General features: G+C 36.7%; 2 protein-coding genes across 7 annotated transcripts in view; both read right to left on the reverse strand.

Moving 5' to 3' along the window:
• Nucleotides 1-11,588, reverse strand: part of LOC107548347 (kelch-like protein 2) — a 40,410-nt gene extending 28,822 nt beyond the window's left edge. The window contains exons 1-3 of the mRNA XM_016229005.1: nt 11,469-11,588; nt 10,081-10,187; nt 9,165-9,286 (exon numbers count right to left, since the gene is read on the reverse strand). Coding sequence (XP_016084491.1) covers nt 9,165-9,286; nt 10,081-10,187; nt 11,469-11,506 — 267 coding nt within the window. The 5' untranslated portion in view covers nt 11,507-11,588. The remainder of the gene's footprint in view (nt 1-9,164; nt 9,287-10,080; nt 10,188-11,468) is intronic.
• A 1,981-nt stretch (nt 11,589-13,569) lies between these two features.
• rapgef2a (Rap guanine nucleotide exchange factor 2a) overlaps nt 13,570-19,230 on the reverse strand; it is a 49,719-nt gene continuing 44,058 nt past the window's right edge. For 3 of the 6 annotated variants that reach the window (XM_016229010.1, XM_016229009.1, XM_016229015.1), the window contains 10 exons: nt 18,777-19,017; nt 18,301-18,684; nt 17,914-18,125; nt 17,700-17,823; nt 17,047-17,070; nt 15,943-16,160; nt 15,530-15,658; nt 15,261-15,410; nt 14,245-14,404; nt 13,570-14,129 (listed from right to left, as the gene is read on the reverse strand). In XM_016229010.1, coding sequence (XP_016084496.1) covers nt 13,577-14,129; nt 14,245-14,404; nt 15,261-15,410; nt 15,530-15,658; nt 15,943-16,160; nt 17,047-17,070; nt 17,700-17,823; nt 17,914-18,125; nt 18,301-18,684; nt 18,777-19,017 — 2,195 coding nt within the window. In that variant the 3' untranslated portion in view covers nt 13,570-13,576. The remainder of the gene's footprint in view (nt 14,130-14,244; nt 14,405-15,260; nt 15,411-15,529; nt 15,659-15,942; nt 16,161-17,046; nt 17,071-17,699; nt 17,824-17,913; nt 18,126-18,300; nt 18,685-18,776; nt 19,018-19,230) is intronic. The other 3 variants (XM_016229013.1, XM_016229012.1, XM_016229011.1) reach the window with 3 other exon arrangements.

Below are 19,230 nucleotides of genomic sequence, written 5' to 3' on the forward strand. Positions count from 1 at the left end.
CACATCAGAGACATGGACTAGAGATTTGCACCCATTGTAAGTTGAGCCAAGAGGTTCAGATATGTGACAAGAGTTTGAATCCAGCTTGCACCATGTTCCCAATCTCCATCCACTGACTTCCTGCTCTTTACAGCTAATGAAAATATGTCAAAAAATAAAAATAAAAAATCAAGACTGTCCAGACAAACCTTTGGGTAGCTGATGGGTATTCTCACTCTGGTGCGGATGGTCTTCATCGTGGAGCGCTGCTCGGCCGGCAGCAGGTGGTACTTCATGGCTTCAATTAGATAGTCTTTACAGGCGCTGCTGTTCTTCACTAAAGTTTCCTCCTCCACCCTCTACACACACACACACATAAAATTAAATAAAAATGAAAGAACATCAAAGCAAATATTCACTAACGCATTACTCATGCACACACATATACCTGTACGAGGTATTCTCTGGAAAGAAGAGGCAAGCGAACATTTTCCATCAGATGAGCCATGTGTTCCTGACGCACATCTTTATCATGCGTGACCCAAGCTATGACCGCTTCAAACACCTATAAACACCCAGGGAAAGTTTAATACCTGTCTCATCTGTTATACCTGCGAATTAATCACAAATCATCAGCATGAAATACAGGTGTAAACTAGGGATGGGCGATACCTCTTATTTAATTTCCGATCCGATATTTTCAAGCCCAGTATCGTCGATATCGATACCGATACTTCTAAACTAAACTGATCTTTTAAATTATTAAAATAATATATAATCAGTAATTATACTCAATATTAGATTTTAAAGCAGTGTTTTTTTAACATTTCATAGCCTTTTTTTGCTTACACTGTCAGAAATAAAATATACTATAATTGTATTTTAGCCCATTACTGGAGCAGTAACCTCAAAGGTGCACCTATACCCCTAAAAGGGAGCATATTAGTACCATACAAGTATGCATGCTTTAAGGGTAGATAAGTTTCAAATGTGCACCTTTGAGGGTACCTCATGAAAAAAAATAAACATGGTGTTACATAAGTACTAAAATGTATTATTATTATTACCATGGTAAATTTGTGGTTACTGCAGTTTTACTACAAATACTGTGGTAAACTGTGGTTACTGTAATAAAACCATGGTTAACTTTTGTAAAAGGCTGCCAAGCTGTTGTACCCCTAAAGGTGAAACTTTTGCATATTTTTTCTGACAGATTTATTAACAGCAATTACAGAACATAACACAATCCATTTGAACTTTTAACAACCAGTTTAAATACATTTACTTACACAAACTAGCCAATTTAAAATGAATATTACATGTACACAAAAGTTTGGGGTCAGTAAGATTTTGTAATATTTTTTCAAGTATCATGCTCACCGAGGCTGCACTTATTTGAGAGAAAAGAAAAAAAAAACAGTAAAAGCAGCAATATTGAGAAATATAAAAATTAAAAATAATTATCTTCTATTTTAATATACCGTATTTAAAAATGTATCCCTAGTGTAAAAAAGTTACAAAACATTTTGACATCTGATAACTGCAATCATAGATATGTATAGGTAGATGCCACATTCGACCGTTCCAAACACGTTGACGCATCCGCCATCTTGGAACAGTCTATATGTCGTCATTCACGATAAAAATCAATGAGTTTCAAGACGCAACAACATTGAGCAGCATCTGGTTGTAAAAACTGCCTGAATTTAAATTCCTAAAGAAATTGGATAAACTTTCACAGGTAAGAATGTGTTGGTTTTTTAATATGTATTAACTCAATACTAAAGTACTAAAGTATTAGTACTTTTAAATGCTTTGTTAGTTAACAGCTTCGTCTTGTTGTATTGTGTAGTTTAGCAAAAGCATCTTCTGAAGTCGACTGAAGATATAGATATTCATACATGCATATAACTACAGTTGCAGTGCAGATGCACCGGCAACTTGCTTTCAAGTGTTTACAGACATCACAATATGGCGAATGGCTTACATATAGCAGACCACAGAAACAGCCTCTAATAGGGCATGTATTTATACATATCTATGACTGCAATAACCTACAAAGATAGTCAAAAATGCATGTTACCACATCGCATTAGTAGTAGTGTAGTGTGAACACTAATACATTGTGGATAACATCAAAGCACCGCCCACTCAGCTGTCAATCATTCCATTGCACAATAAAGAAAGTAAAAATAACTTCAAAAATCTTGTTTAAAGTGCCCCTATTATGCCATTTTTAAGGTTGCTAATATTGTTTTAGGAGTCTCCTAAAACAGGTTTACATGCATGCAAGGTCAAAAAACACATTAGTTTTCTCAAAAAATAATTTTAATTTTACCTAATTTCGAAATGATTCATAAACGACTCGTGCGAAGCAGTTCAAAGAATCAGTCTCCCTAAACCCCTCCTTTCCGTGAGCCCTCACTGCTGTGATTGGTCAGATGGCGCAGTCCTTTGTGATTGGTCCAGAGCCGTAGAGAGATTGGCTCTGGATTGGTCTACCACGTACAGCGCATGTCGGAAACGAAACATTACCATGACGGAATGACAGCCCTGGAGACTTGTCAATACATAGAAAAGATGGTATGGAATGTACCTTACCAATTCGAGCCAGAGTCTGATGATGAAAGAGTTGAACTGGCTGATCGACAAGAGACTGATTCGCAAGCATGACTGGAGCAGGACGTTTCTCAGTGGTAAGTGTCAAGTATTAACAAGTTTGTGGTAATTATAAGATGTGATAAAACAAATGTACTCTCACAGCTTAGGATACAGTGTCTTCTCGACATGATGTTAACCACATGTAAATTTTACTGTTTGTGGGCGGGCAAGTTGAAGTTGGCGACGTAGAATGTGGGCAGACATTATGCAAATGTGTTACTTCGTGACGTAGAGCCGTAACAGAATAAGATTCGAATTCCTGACGACTCGTTTAGGCAATTGCGAGCCGACTCTTTTATTCAAAATTATATTCGAAAAGGCATAATAGGGGCACTTTAAAACACATGCCAAATTTTTAGAAACATACTCTTTGTGTCTGTTTTGTATGTTTGTATAATTTTACCATAACAATATAATGATTATAAAAAATGTAATGTGGAGCAACCATCAAGTAATAAGTAATAACCTATTTCCATCATATTAACATATGATGTTTTTTGGTTCAATTAGAATTATTTATATGCTATAATAATGGTTACTAATATTTTGAGTTAGCGGTTTTTTTAATATTTAGATTTCCAGTTTTAGTTTTATGTTTTTATGTAAGTTATGTGATTTTGTCATTTTAATTAGTTTTTGTTTTTTAACATTTACTAATTCATTGTATTATTTAAAATACAGTTGCCAAGGCAAGTTTTTCATCTTATATTTATATTTCATTTTAATGCAGCTTTATTTCAAAAAAATTATAACAAACCTATAACAAAACATTTTTTATTAAATAGTTTTAGGATTAGTTCATTATCGTAACACTTTGCCTTGTGATAACAAGGTCATTTATCAAGAGACTTATTGACCTTGACACATAGTCATTAGAGTTCGCAGGGCTCTTCTGTATGATATTATTTTCTGTTATTCTCATCTTTTCTTCAGAAATAAGCATTCGGTCAAAATTGAAATGCATGTAGTCACAAAATTAAACGCATTCTCAAAATCTGAACAAGTGATCACAGGAGATGTTTCTGAGATGCGTGTCAATACCAGGTTTAAATAGCATTCTAGAGACGGATGTTAATACCAGGTGGAACAAGCCAGATGTAGAACTGAAATTAATTCATTAAAATACAAAATATGGTATCTTTAGAAGCTGGTGTTGCCATGGCAAAAATACAGCATGGTGCCCACGCCTTGCATCTTCCAACTCCTGTTTCCATGACGACCAACAAACTCTCATCAGCAGCTACAGCTATTCCCATAGTATTATTGTACCAGCAGTATGTTACCATGGCAACAGAGCTGCTGAAGTCTGCATGATAAAAATCACCTGTGTGCTGCTATAGTTACAGCAATACAAGTCTCTCATCAAATGTGATGCTACCTTTTCTTCTGATGGAATGGTCAGTTTGTCGCTTGCTATGAGGCTGCACACTTGCTCCATGCCCAGATTGAGAAACTCTTCACTCTGCACGACCTCTGAGAAGTGTTGCTCTGTGAGTGTCGATGAGTGGGAGAGAGATTGAGGCTGTCAAACAGAGTTACTAACACATCCAATAAGGAACATAACTATTATGACTACCGTGTGCATGAACTCCTCAGTTCTTTCTTTTATGGATGGACACACACCTGCGTACGTGTTGGCAAGATTGAGCAGCTCTGTGCAGGCGTGCAAATCGGCGAAGGCGCGAATACCAAGGCAGTTGGTTGGGTGAAGTTGAGTTATGAGAAACTCGCAGCAGGCCTTTTTAACTTCTTGTAACTGCAGCAGACCAGCGGCGGGCAAGAGCACCTGAACACACACACAAACAGAAAAGACCTCACACACGGCTTCATACGAGCCCTTTAAATCTCCTTTCGTCTCCTGCATTTTTACTTGCCCTGACAAGAATTTTACATGCATTAAGGTCACTTTAAAAGGATACATGTACATATTTTCAAAATATATACTGTATGTGTGTGTACATATACATACATACTGTATATATATATATATATATATATACAGTGGGTACGGAAAGAGTCCAAAGTGTCAATATTTTGTGCACCCACCATTATTTCCCAGCACTGCCTTAACCCTCTTGGCATGGGTTGCATGGAGTTCACCAGAGCTTCACAGGTTGCCACTGGAGTCCTCTTCCACTCCTCCATGACGACATCATGGAGCTGGTGGATGTTAGAGACCTTGCGATCCTCAACCTTATGTTTGAGGATGCTCTTGCTGAATAATCATGAAGAGGTCACGGCGAAGTGTGGCGTGGGACCATTTTGATTTAAAAAGCGAAATAGTTCACTGCAAACATTGCGATGCCGTGTATAAGTACAACACGGCCACGACTCAAATGATGTACCACTTAAACAAAGTGCATCCGTCCCTGGTTAATGTCGGTGGCGGTGCATCCTGCTCTCAGTCTCAACCTAGCATCAAGTCGGCGTTAGCACGGACTCGGCGCTGTGATGCACAACGAGCAGAGAAAATTACCCAAGGGATCTGCAAGTTCATTGAGATGGATATTCTGCCCTTAAGTATTGTTGAGGGCAATGGTTTTCGAGAACTGATACATTTATTGGAACCAGCATATCAAATTCCATCACGACGTACCATCACTAGACTGATAGAAACTCACTACGAAGAACGAAAGCATACACTCACTACTTTACATTGTAGCAAAGTGTCATTTCTTCAGTGTTGTCACATGAAAAGATATAATAAAATATTTACAAATATGTGAGGGGTGTACTCACTTCTGTGAGATACTGCATATATATATATATATATATATATGTATATATACATATATATATAAACTGTATATATACTGTATATACACAATTCAATAATGTATACATATATATATATATATATATATATACATAATTCAATAACAATGTTTTACTCATAAATATGTCACATTACGTAAGTGCAAATGTTGTTTCTTGACGTATAAACCCAAGATGCCCTGTGAACCTATATTGGACATGGGGTGGGCGATATCATATGACCAAAATCTTATATCACGATATGAGTAACTTTATTTCACGGTAACGATACATATCACTATAGTTATTTTTGCTTTAAATAAGGTCTTTAGGGCATCAACATTTTAGATACCATAAACAATTAATAATTCTTGTCACCAGTGTCAATATCACAAAAAACTAATACTAGCCCAAATTTAAAAAAATAAAAATAAACAAACAGCCAGTGATTAAATAAGAATAAGAAACTAATTACAAGCAATTGGACAAAAAATACAGTAGAACAAATAAGAAATGCTACATACATTGTATAAAGTAATCAAATGTATAAAAACACTGCATATTCTTCACGGTGCAAATTAAATATATATTTCTTCTTATTAAAGTTACAAAAGTGATTTAGTCTTTTGTTGTTTGATTAACATGAATGAACGACAGCAGGAATATTAGACTGCTGTCACTTTAAGAGCTGCCTGGATCCAATATACTGTTACACGTGTTTACTTTCTCAGCTGTTTGCTTTCACTTAAGACCTAAATTACTGTGCATACTTGCACAGTTGGGCATTTTGACATACAAGTGTGTATTATACCCAGTGGTGGAAAGAGTACTGAAAAAATATACTCAAGTAAAAGTACCATTACCTTCCAAAAAATTTAGTGTGAGTAGAGTAAAAGTACTTGTCCAAAAAACTACTTGAGTAAGAGTAAAAGAATAGCCTATTCAAAAGTACTCATGAGTATTGAGTAGTGAGTACTGAGCAGTGGATTCTACCCCCTCATAATAAACGCTGTACACCGCATCTGATACATTTGAAAAACGTTGTACATTCTGTAATTCACATTATCTTGTTTGTCATAAAGAATATCTATCATCCAGCAGTTTGAGCAGTGGATTTTACCCCCTCATAATAAACGCTGTACACCGCATCTGATACATTTGAAAAACGTTGTACATTCTGTAATTCACATTATCTTGTTTGTCATAAAGAATATCTATCATCCAGCAGTTTTAATTTTGACTGCCAACTCATAAAGTTTGAAAAAATTGATTTAAAATCATTTGTAAGGCCACTGAGACACCATGCTGTTGTTGCACATAAAATATTAATGTTTAGAACAGTGCAAATACAAACACCATTAGAAACTCAGTTCAGCATCACACACCATGATATGGGTTAAAATGAGAGCCCATTTTTCTCCAAAACGGTGCCAGTTTTAGCGTTTTGCAATAAAGAAATAAAAATAACTAAACTTGATCATTTATGTTACAATTTTAACATAAATGCACATTGTTCTAGAAGGGTGGCAAATTCATGCCATACCTTTTTCCACATTTACTCGAATTATGCTGATAATACAATTTTTAAGGAAAATGCATTAAATAGGGAGGTATTTCTGGGGAAACTTTTTCAAAGGAAAACACACACTCTTTGCTGAGCCGTGTCTCGGTGAATCAGCAGCATGCACAACTGAATGGAACAAAAAGTGTTGAACTTGAAAATTGTTTATGCACGAGTGCACTTGCTAAATGAAGGCGGATTGTATAAAATGGATAAAACAAAAAAAGTGTATTAACGAGCTGCAGTTTTATTACATCACGCGCTGGCACAGATGCAGTATATTAACGCCACGGGTCATCAATAAGGTGCAGATTTGGTCCTCAATTTGTGTTTCCAACACACTTTTTCACAGTGCGCATCACGCGCTCAAACTCATCAAAAGTCAACAAGTTCAACAAGCAACAACGACTTATCCAAGTGACTGCTGCAGAACTCACGTGAGAGAGAGACGAGGCAGCGCAGATCGTGCGTCTCATAAGTCAGTGGGAATTTACCGAACGTGGCACTTGCGGGAGTTAACACTGTATGCAATACCCACAACCTCACACCAAATTTCAGGCCGTGTAGATAGGCAAGCATATATACAAATCATTTAGTAAGTAGAAATCCGAAATTTACCTTAACATATTAAGTTAGAGGAAGATGCGACGGAATTGACGCTTGAAGAATGCGCTTCCAGCAGCCATGATAAACAGTTGGCGGTTAAAGTTTTCTATGCAAAATTTGATTTGAGGAAAGTCACGAGACCTATTACTCTCTATCCAATCACGATGATGGATAAAAAATACAATTAAAATAAGCATGTAACGACCACAAACAGAGGAAAATAGCGGAGTAAAAGTACCGATACATCACTTAAAATGTACTCAAGTAAAAGTAATTTTTTTTTAAACTACTCAAAAAAGTACAATTACTGATAAAAACTACTAAATTACTGTAACGTAAATATTTGTAATTCATTACTTCACACCCCTGATTATACCGTTCAAGCCCTATAAAGCGACAAAAATAACTCTATGAGCACCGTCTTCACGTGCGCGCACCTCTCTGACAGCGTTCAGAAACAGTCTCAGACAATGCGTGTATATGGCGAAATTAGTTCTCTTTCGCTGCTGATTGCGTTTCAAACAATTAATCATGATTAATCACATCCAAAATTAAAGTTTTTGTTTACATAGTATGTGTGTGTACTGTGTATATTTATTATGTATACATACATACACACCTATGCATGTATATATTAATGAAAAATATGTTACATTTATATTTTAAATATATTTATATATAATATGAATTATATGAATATAAATATATGCAAAATATTTATATGCAAACATTTTCAAAATATATACTGTACAGTATGTGTGCATATTTATTTATACATAATAAATATACACAGTACACACATATATTATGTAAACAAAATCTTTTATTTTGGATGTGATTAATCGTTTGACAGCACTAGTTTCAATGGATTAAAACCACTTGTTTTTCAACTGCAATGCTTAAAAACGCGTGCAAATTGTAAGTTTTCATGACCACGTAGCACAGCAACATCACGTGAGTGTGTAACCGTGATAGAGACGATGGTCCAAAATTTCTGCCAGTTGACAAATTTCTACCGGTTAATCGTGTCTGCCGGTATATCGCCCACCCCTAACTGGACATGTGAAATGGATGTCTTTGGATTATGTCTCATGCCACTAAATGTTGCATCAAGTTAAAATCAAGCCAAGTTGCACTTTATCTGGGCTGTTTTTAAAGCAAGAAAGTGTCCCATATGTACACCACTTACTCTTTTCCCCTCTATTTATAATATGAGAAAAGCTTAATGCACATGCAAACTGAATTGACAGCATTAATGATGGACCTAGCAGGTTATGGTACCATCAGGGTCATTCTTATTGTTAAGCCTTGCAGCAAAGTTTGGATTCGAGTTCCTCCCTTAAAAATTCAGCCTCATTTTAACACCCTCTGTCTAGTCAACTGTGCAGACACAGACACATAAGCTACTGACACCCACCCACACAACACACACACACACACACACACACACATCCTGGATGTGATTTTCTGTCCTCTCAGAGTAATACCAAAGAACAACATAAAAAGAATACAAAATCAGTCAACTGAGTTTTAAGGTCTTATTTTTATAGCGTGCAAAAAAACAAATGTGGCGCTCCAGACACCCACACACACACACAGTTACCTGCACATTCTCCTCTGTTACTTGGATCTCAGCTGTGTAAACATAGTCGATCAGTATTCCCAGAGTCCAGCCGTCAATCTCTTTGATTCGAACCTTCTTCTGACGGCTCTCAGTCATCTCTCCTACAATCACAAACATTCCTTTTGAATGTTTTTTTTTTTGCTTAATACTATACATAATTTATGTATATACAGTGGGGCAAAAAAGTATTTAGTCAGCCACCAATTGTGCAAGTTCTCTCACTTAAAAAGATGAGAGAGGCCTGTAATTTTACCAAAATGTAATCAACTTTTTGTTCTTATCCTTTTTTCCATATTTTATCTTTGTTTTTATTGATGGTGCTGGAGACTGAGAATTCATCTCGCTATCAAACTGTTCTCTCTCCCATTCTAGGTGCGTTGATCACGTGACTGGCCAGATCAAAGAGTGACTGCTCAATCTGTGTATGCTGCATTATTTTCAGCCAAATGGACTAAATGGATGTGTTGTCTTTAGCCAAAACTGCAGTAAAATAATGGTATTCAGTGCTCTAAAATTTCTTTCTTTTCACCCCACTGTATATGTATATATATCTATATATATATATATCTATTTTTTTTTTTATAAAAATGCATTATACTGGTGGTGTTGTGTTAGTGGCTCCTCAACATTATAATTTCCATTCACAGTATGAAAATTTTATTTATAAGCCTCAGAGGATAACATTGGGAAGAGTACAAAACCTGAGTGACTTCAATTTATCATACTGAGATCTTATTTGACTTCTAATGTTTTATGCAATTACACACTCAAACATAAGATACGCATGCGTATAAGGCATTTTTTTTATTCCCAGACTATAACTATAGCCCAGCAGCAGATGGACTGCCCTAATGTGACCCTCCACTGTTGTGAATGTGTGTGAGTGTGTTCTCACCTGTAAACATAGCGTGGAAGTACGGACACCCCGCAGCTAAGACGACTCGATGAGCAGCTATCTCCACATCCTCCGCAATGATGGTGACATCACACAACACACTCTGACTGCAGAGAGGGGAAAGATTTCATACATGCACACTGATCAGTTCTTACACACAGTGGCCACAAAAAAACTATTTGGACAAAATGTCTGTATGACACTGCATTAGACACTACAAACGTCAAACGTAGCAGCATCTGCACATACAGGAAGACCACAGAACTAACTTTTTACACTTTTTCTGAGCGATTTTGCAATGATTTTTAAGCAGCTGGTGTTAAGGTGATTTTAGTGGATTTTTCTTAAATGATGTATCATAACATAAGATATGCATGCGTGGAAGGCATTTTTTTAATCCCTAGATTCCATCTAATCTTGTCCTAATGTGACCTTCCACTGGTTTGTCTGTATTTTGACCCATATACCTTCTAAAAACGGAAATACTGTAAAATATTAATACAATTTAAAATAACTGTTCAACATTTTAATATATTAATAAACCATAATAGTAAAATGTAATTTATTCCTGTGACTGCAAAGCTGAATTTTCAGCAGCCATTACTCCAGTGTCACATGATCTTTCAGAAATCAGTCTAATATGCTGATTTGGTGCTCAAGAGACATTTCTTATTATTATCAATGCTGAAGACAATTGCGCTGCTTAATATTTTTGTGGAAACTGATACATTTGTTCAAGATTCTTTGATAAACAGAGCGTCCAAAAAAACAGAATATTTGAAATAAATATCTTTTATCACTTTTGATCAACTTAATGCAATCTTGTTGAATAAAAGTATTATTTTATTTCTTCAAATTGAAAAAAAAAAAATCTTAAAAAATACAAACAGTTACGTATAATTGTAAATAAATGCCATGAGTGGTTTGATAATTTACTATAAAATGCAAGGTCTTCTGTGGCAACTGAATTATTATAACTCTAAATTACCATTTTAATACACATAACAGCAAAGAGCTATGTAATGTTACCCCAAAATGAAAATGTTGTCTTTGTTTACTCATCCAGTCTCATTACTCATGTCATTTCAAAATTCTGTGATTTTCTGTAGATCACCAAATGGTGAATTAGACAGAATAGTTAACCTCAGTCATCACTCACTTTCATTGCATCATTTTTTTTTTTTTTAATACAATAAAAGTGAATACTGGCAGAGTGAGGCTGTTATTCTGCAAACATCTTCTGTGTTCCACAAATAAACATAATGACAGAAATGTAATTTTAGGTTAAATAACCATGTAATAGCAGACACATTAAAACAGTATACTTAATGTTATTAAGAGGCACTGCATGATTTCCACCAGTATCTCACACACACAGCGACACACACCTGCGGAGCTCATTCATGATCCTGAAAGCTTTCCTCATGTGACGTGGATTGATGGTGACCGCACTCTGTTTCTCACACACATCATCCTTCAGCTCCACAGCTTTATGATGGCAAAGCTTAGTGCATCTGAAACACACACACACACACACACACACACACACACACACAGTGGTACATCATCACAATACAATAAAAGTGAATACTGGCAGAGTGAGGCTGTTATTCTGCATCTTCTGTGTTCCACAAATAAACATAATGTCAGAAATGTAATTTTAGGTTAAATAACCATGTAATAGCAGACACATTAAAACAGTATACTTAATGTTATTAAGAGGCACTGCATGATTTCCACCAGTATCTCACACACACAGCGACACACACCTGCGGAGCTCATTCATGATCCTGAAAGCTTTCCTCATGTGACGTGGATTGATGGTGACCGCACTCTGTTTCTCACACACATCATCCTTCAGCTCCACAGCTTTATGATGGCAAAGCTTAGTGCATCTGAAACACACACACACACACACACACACACACACACACACAGTGGTACATCATCACACACCATAGTACCATTACACAAGAAGTGACCATATGGCAGACAGTTGTCAAATCTGACATCAGTTCCTAAACATGTGACATAAAGAGTGTTGGAGGTGTGTGGACAAAGACAGAGAGATGTCATGTGATCTTATGGCTGAACAGATTTACTCTATATTGACATTACAGTAGTGTGAACACAAGCATGTCTCTCTCTCTCTCTCTCTCTCTCTCTCTAGTTCCGTTCACATCAGTCTGCGTCTCTCCATCTCTGGTCGGGCTCTGTTGTTTAAATCCCCGCTGTGTCCCGTCCACCGAACCGAGCCGAACCGGGCTGGACTGAGTCCTGGTGTGCGGGTCCAGCTCCGCTAATGAAAATAAAAGAGAAAAGCGGCCTCACAATCGGTGTCAGTGTGACTGAAGTGACCGGATACTGAGCGGCAGACAGGTCCGTTGTGTGGGTGAGGACAGGACACATCCAGAGACCCAAACGCTACAGCTTACACACAAAAACAAGAGTGAAGGAAAGACTGACACACTCCTTCGGCGACAAACAAAAACACCAGCGGCCCCACAGCGCCCACTACTGCTGGAAGACCTTACGACAGACTACTGAGAGACGGTCATGTGTGTTTGCTTATATTTTTGAGACAATAAACAACTGTTTTGAGTCAAAGTGTATCTTAAAGAGGACATTCTGTTTCTAATTATTATTTCATACGGTTAATTATCATTATACATTGGGGTCGGTAAAAGTTGTATAATGGTTTTGAAAGAAATCTATTATGCCCAGCAAAGCTACATTTAATAATAATAATAATAAATACAGTAATATTATAACACATTAAAATATTTTTTTATTATTTTAATGCATTTTAAAATGTAATGAATTTTCAGCAGCCATTACCCCGGTCTTCTATGTTTTCCTTCAGAAATCATTGTAATATGCCGATTTGGTCCTCAAGAAATATTTCTCATTATTGTCAGTTGAAAACATTTGTGCTTCTTAATAGTTTTGTAGAAACTGCAATACATTTTTTTCGGGATTTTCTGATATATATATAAAGTACAGCTTTTATTTGAAATAGAAATCTTTTGTTAACTTATTATTTACAAACAATAAAAAAAAAATTTTTTTTTTAATTGTTTAAAAATACTAAAATATGATATTATTGTGAAACAAACTATGAAAAAAATTGATTCAAAATATGAATAAAAACTATAATAGTGATGCTAAAATAACACTGCTCATGAATTGAATGAATGAATATTTCATTTTACAATTAGCAATGTGCAGAATTGCTTTTTATTTGTTGTTTTTTTCTGTTCATCACAAACTACAGCAATAAACTCAAAATATGAACCAGACATATGATGTGTAATTGTTAATCTGCATATTTCTTTCTTGGCTGTTATTTAATAAGTTGAATGACTATCAAACAATGAATTAAACAAAGGTAAGAATACTGGTAAAAGTATCAATGTAACTGATACTATATCTCTAGCAGATTTGAACAATTTTAAACATTCATTTCTTTTTTCTTTTGTTGGACTGGATTTATTTTTTACTTCATAATCAAATACCCACCATCCGGTTGTGGTCGTCGTGGTGACTGGCAGTGGTTGTATGCTGGCAATCTACTGGATGGGTGAAGTGGAGGAGGATCACATGACCTTTTAAGGAATCGAGACCTCTGCAGAGCCGCTTTGTAGTCTGGTGGGCGTCGCCCATGCGCATGACTGTGGCTGTCTGCCTCAGCCAATGACAGAGCAGTATAACCAGGCGGTGTGGGTGGCGGCTCTCTAAAACGTCCCTCCCTCCGACTCGCAGTATTCTTGTTTATGTTTGGAGTTTCGTCTTTTCCACCTCTACGTTTGATCGTTCCTGTGTCTCCTTCCAATTCATCAGCCCAGTAACCGGTAGGTGTGGTCACGTGACTACGTCCCATCCCTTCTGACAGCATCTCCCAGCTGCGGTTGTCATAATAACCCACACGCTGTGGAATACTCTGGATGTTATCATGGGAACCACTGGAGCAGGACGTCCAGCTGCCACGGCCACTGTCTGCTGCGTCCAATGACGCACGGTCACACTGATCCTGAGTCAAGGAGTAGGATCTGACAGAAAGAAATATAGAGAGAGACTTTAAAAATAAGGTACTAGACCAATTGTATTGACTGATCGACAAATTTTTAGGTACTTGTATGCATATATGTATATAAAACCTCTTACCCCAAGCTTATTTGGTCAGGTTCAGCTCTGCGTGTGCTGAGTGGGTGCGTAATCGTATGGGCTTGAGCATGAGTGTGGTCATCAACCATGATGAGATCAGAGGAGGAGGAGCTTAACAAACTCGGCTGATCTGATGCTTCACTCACCACTAACTGTGGGGCTATAAAAGAAAGCATAAATACCCAAACAATTAAATACATCCGAGAATATATTACTCTTTAGAAATGTGAATCTGAGTCCATTTTGAATTGATTCGCAATTAACTGGTTTTCAATTTTAAAAAATCCCATTCAAAACATTTGAACAGGGATTCATTTCTTACACTGATTTATTAAAATATGCATTTCTTTAACAATAACTTGTTAAATAATGCAACATTCAGTGTGATACGATAATCAAGTAAATCAATTAAAATGAAAACGCATACAAAAACTGAAAATTATATAACCAATTCCAAACAGAATTTCCAATAATTTCATGTAATCTTGATCAGCGCATACTGTTTTTTTAAAGCTTTAATTTTTTGTATTTTTAATTCTGAAAGCCATAACTTATCACATATATCCTATGCCAATTTAACAAAAACTTAACAGATTTTATAGCATTTTACTATAATGCAGTTACTTTAAAACAGTCAACAGAAAAACATCAACAGCAATCACTGCATCAAAAATTAATTAATTAACTGCATGTATTTTCTATATGGTTAGGATTAGGGCTTGTTTTAGGATTACTTGCATGTAATTATGCATAATTTATTGTTATTATAACAGTAAGTACATGTAACGTGTAACAAGGACACCTTAAAATGAAGTGTTACCTTATTGTGCAGCATGCGCACTACACTGTACTTAAGAAATGACTGGGTAACAAGGGAAATACTTGGACTTAAAATGGTTCAAGGTTATGTTCAGCTTTAGTACCTAGTTATTATATGAAATACATAAAAAACACGTAGAACAGAACACTGCAAAATATAAGGCAAACCAATATTCTTAAACTGATTCAATACATACCTTTTCTTGGTGTCCTGTGAGGTGAGGTATGCGTAGAGGAGAGTAGAGATGAAGCATTTGACTGGCTGTCCTCAGGCAGCTTTCGTTGTCTGTCCCGGCCCTCTTCTGAGAGAAACAAAATCTTATGAAGAGACTGAGGAGACTGGGCACCTACAGACACAAAAACCTCATCTCACTGCAAACAAGACTTACAAGTCACCAGCAGAGGACGCTCGAATGACACCAGAATTCAGATCATTTGTGGAAGTAAAACAAGAGAAAGCTCTTACCAAATGGTGGTAGCTCTTTGCCAAGTGATTTCTTGCGACCATGATTTCCATTAGTCTGCTGTGGAGTGGTGCTTCTTTGACTGACAGGAGATGCATCCACTCGTCTCCTCTCACCCGAGTTCTTCAGAACTGAAATAACAAGCACACACATACATTTTTTTTACTATGCAATTTTATCACATTTTGGTGTTTACATTAAATTACTTATTTATAATACATATATTTTAATTTATAACTTAAAACATAACAACAACAATAATAATTACAACAACATGCATTATTCTAAGATGACAATTGAGAACATAAAAGAAGATAACTAACTTTTGATCATCAATTCATTTTTATCTCGTTCTCAATAATCAAAACTCAAAAAAGCAAGGTGATAGTTTTCTAAAAATGTGTGTGCAACTCACTGGAGCTGTGGGCAGGCTCACACTGCAAAGAAAGTTCGTGGAGCTTCTCCTCATCACTCTCGTGTGTTTGCGTGTCCAGATACTGCCGCACGCGTCTGCTCATCATCTCCACCTCATAGAGTTTCTTAGTGCTGAGAAAAGAGCTCCGCCTCCCCTTCCTCTTCCCACCCATTGTTCCAATGTCAGAAAGAGAAGAGCTGCTCACCTGACTTAGAGACCTACACGCATTAGAACAAAAGACACAATCAATGTTAATGCAAAATGTCATTACTGAACATGTCAAATCAACAGCAGAAGTTAGCAAGACAACTAGATAAATCAGCCAGAAAATTTTGCTGGGGAATTAACATGACCATTTTTAACATGCACAAAGAAAATAAATGAGATAAGTGACTATTTTAGAAAACTACAGGTTAATGAAATATTTACATGACTAGAAAGTAGGGATGTGCATGAGTAATCAGGTACTCATTCTGCAACTAAGCAGTCAACTATTAAAATACCAATCAAATTATTTTTAAATGGTTTTATTTTGTGCTAACTAACCAGTAGTAACTGGAAATAAATAAAAACGGAACTAAAACTATTTAGTAATATAAAAAAAAAAAACTGTCCCTGCAACCACTGTGCTGCAGATATTATTTTTGTAATATCTCCTTTTATATATAAACTATATAAGCTGCAGGTGGGTAGATTTTTGTTTTTAAATAATCATGTTTACATTGATGTATATAATATATTTTTAAAAGAAAATCATTTTAAACTGGTATTGATGATGTAACATGAGTAAATAAAAAAGAAGTACATTTACATTAGAGTACTCCACTACAATATTACTCAATGCCCATTTCTACTTAAGCAACAAAAATACTTTTATACAACCATATAAATCATCATTGAAAACACTCATAAAAAGGCATGCCTTTCTAGAGAATGACAATGAGCATTCAGGAGAAGGAAGTCAAAGATGAGATTTTACATACGCAGCACAATTAAAACAAGCTAGTCTACTGAGTGAAGTGTTAGTGTGGTTTAGTATCACGCAGCAAAAAATGACAGATGACAGAAAGTGAAAAAGAGAAAGACAGTAGCAGTCCCACTTACCCGAGACTTCTCCACTTTTTCTTCCTACAACAGGGTGCCATGAAGAGCCAAAGAACAAGAAGATTAAGAGATTGAGTAAAAGGAGGCATAAGACACTAGTGCTTAGACAGTGAAGCTCACAGAGAAAAGGCCCAAAAACAAGAAGTCCAGTAAGACACCAAGCACACAAATGAATGTGAGTAGAAACTATCAGCATGGGATATATGCCACATTGTGCAAGAGACTACCTCGGTTCCAATCCCTAGTGAGCTGCCTACATAGGAAACATCTTAAGGCATCACAGATATGTATCTTAATTTTGCTGCAAACAGATTCATTCAAAAATGTTGGACAAGGCAAAAAAAGAATTATTTTTCATTAAAAATGTGGGATAAGGTGAAAATATTATTTTACCCTATGTTTGTGTGTATATGTATTTTATGCTTTATATCGAGTCTCTTGTATGGAGCACTATTTGTGTGGCATGCACTTGCCCATGTAGTGCATTTTAAATTGGTCACTAATAAGGTTGCATTTCCTGTGCTGCTCAGTAAGTTTCGAAAAACAGCTTGTGTGCCTCTGTAATTTTGCTTTTATCTCAAGGTTTTATTGATGTCATGTGTTTGTATGAAAAATCATTGCTGAATCAGTGTACACTTTGTAAGTGAGTGTACCTAGTCTTAAAAAGCAATGCAGGGTCCATGGTGATGGAAGCCATTCGAACCACGTGTCTGATCTCTCGCGCAATCATCCTCAACTTCTCAAAATTCACCAGACCGTCCACCTTGGAGTTGTTGCCTATAAGCACACATGTTTGATAGATTCATACTTCATTTTCAAACCAAATTCCAAATTATTGGGCAACAGGAAGAGAAAGGTGTAAGTTACCCTCATGGAGGAAGGTGAGGTCTTTCTTAATGACAGGAAACAGAGGGATGACCGGTGGCTGCAGGTTGTGTTTGTTGAGGAGGTTGCGGTATTTGGCCATATTACGAGAAGGATCATAAACGTCCTGTAATTCTGCAAGAAGCTTCTCATATTTTCCAGGCAACCGTTCCCATGTAGATCTCAACCGAGCGACGGGTGCTAGATTGAACCCACTGCAAAAGATACACAGAAACACTTAAGACATCGCATAGTGGAGAGAAGACGGACTACTCCTAGCATTAGCAGGAACAAACTTAACAAAATTTTGCAAGGAACAAAAGCACATTGACATGTTTGTATGGTAAGAAGCATGGAAACACATTTAAAAAGACGGCACATAAACACTACCTGATTATGGCGAACATGGAGTTGAAGTTCTTGCAGTCACGGCAGTGAAGGGCAATCTTTATAAAGTGCTTGATGATCTTCATTCTTTTGGCCAGGTTGGTTTCTTGTACTATCTCTGTGGCGACCCAGAAGGTCTCCATGTTTACAAGAGCCTCAAAGTTGCGCAGGTTGGTAGGAGGCTCTTGTGGGTGAAGCTTGAAGAGGTCACTGATGTAATCTGTTGGTTCAATGCTGGAGAAGAGCAGATAGTTTCGTGCTGACAGCTGATTGGCTATCTCCATGGAGCTCAAGGACAACAAAGGGACCACAGACTCTCGCTGCATCTCCTGTGCTTCCACATCCGAACACAGCGTCTCTGTCTCCATGTTGCTTTTCAGGTAGTACCTGGAAAAGCAAGCAGAAAAAATAGTCATCACATAAAAAATTAAACCACAAAATTGCCAATTTAACTTCTCCAATTTAGCTCAAGACCAAACCTGGCACTCAGCTGTATCCTGTCAGCCAGTTTAGAGAGTTGATCGGGTAGTCGTCTCTGTTTGATAACTCCCTCCTGTGTGACTGACACCTCACAGAGCGAATAGGCTTCAGGACTTGCCGTCAAGCCAAACTCTCGCATCGCCTGATTGGCTGCCTCTCTTGCTGTGGTGTCTCTATTGATCAGTAAGTAACGACTTTGTTGGTCTGCTTTGAAAACACGCAGCACCTGGTCTTGCAATTCTGTGGATAAAAAACATCAACAAACCATAAAACAACTGCATACAAGTATGTAAACCTCAATCAGAACTAGGATCCAAACATTCCTGCATAGCACAGATTACATGCAAGTTCTACAACTATATTAGGTAAAGAGACGTGGTAGCTGCCTATAAGGAAGATGTAACAAGTCAAATGAAAAAGAGATGAAAGGAACTCTAATAACAAAGACAGAGG

Source organism: Sinocyclocheilus grahami, unplaced genomic scaffold, assembly GCF_001515645.1.
Source record: "Sinocyclocheilus grahami isolate Dianchi unplaced genomic scaffold, SAMN03320097.WGS_v1.1 scaffold346.1, whole genome shotgun sequence".
Taxonomy (NCBI): domain Eukaryota; kingdom Metazoa; phylum Chordata; class Actinopteri; order Cypriniformes; family Cyprinidae; genus Sinocyclocheilus; species Sinocyclocheilus grahami.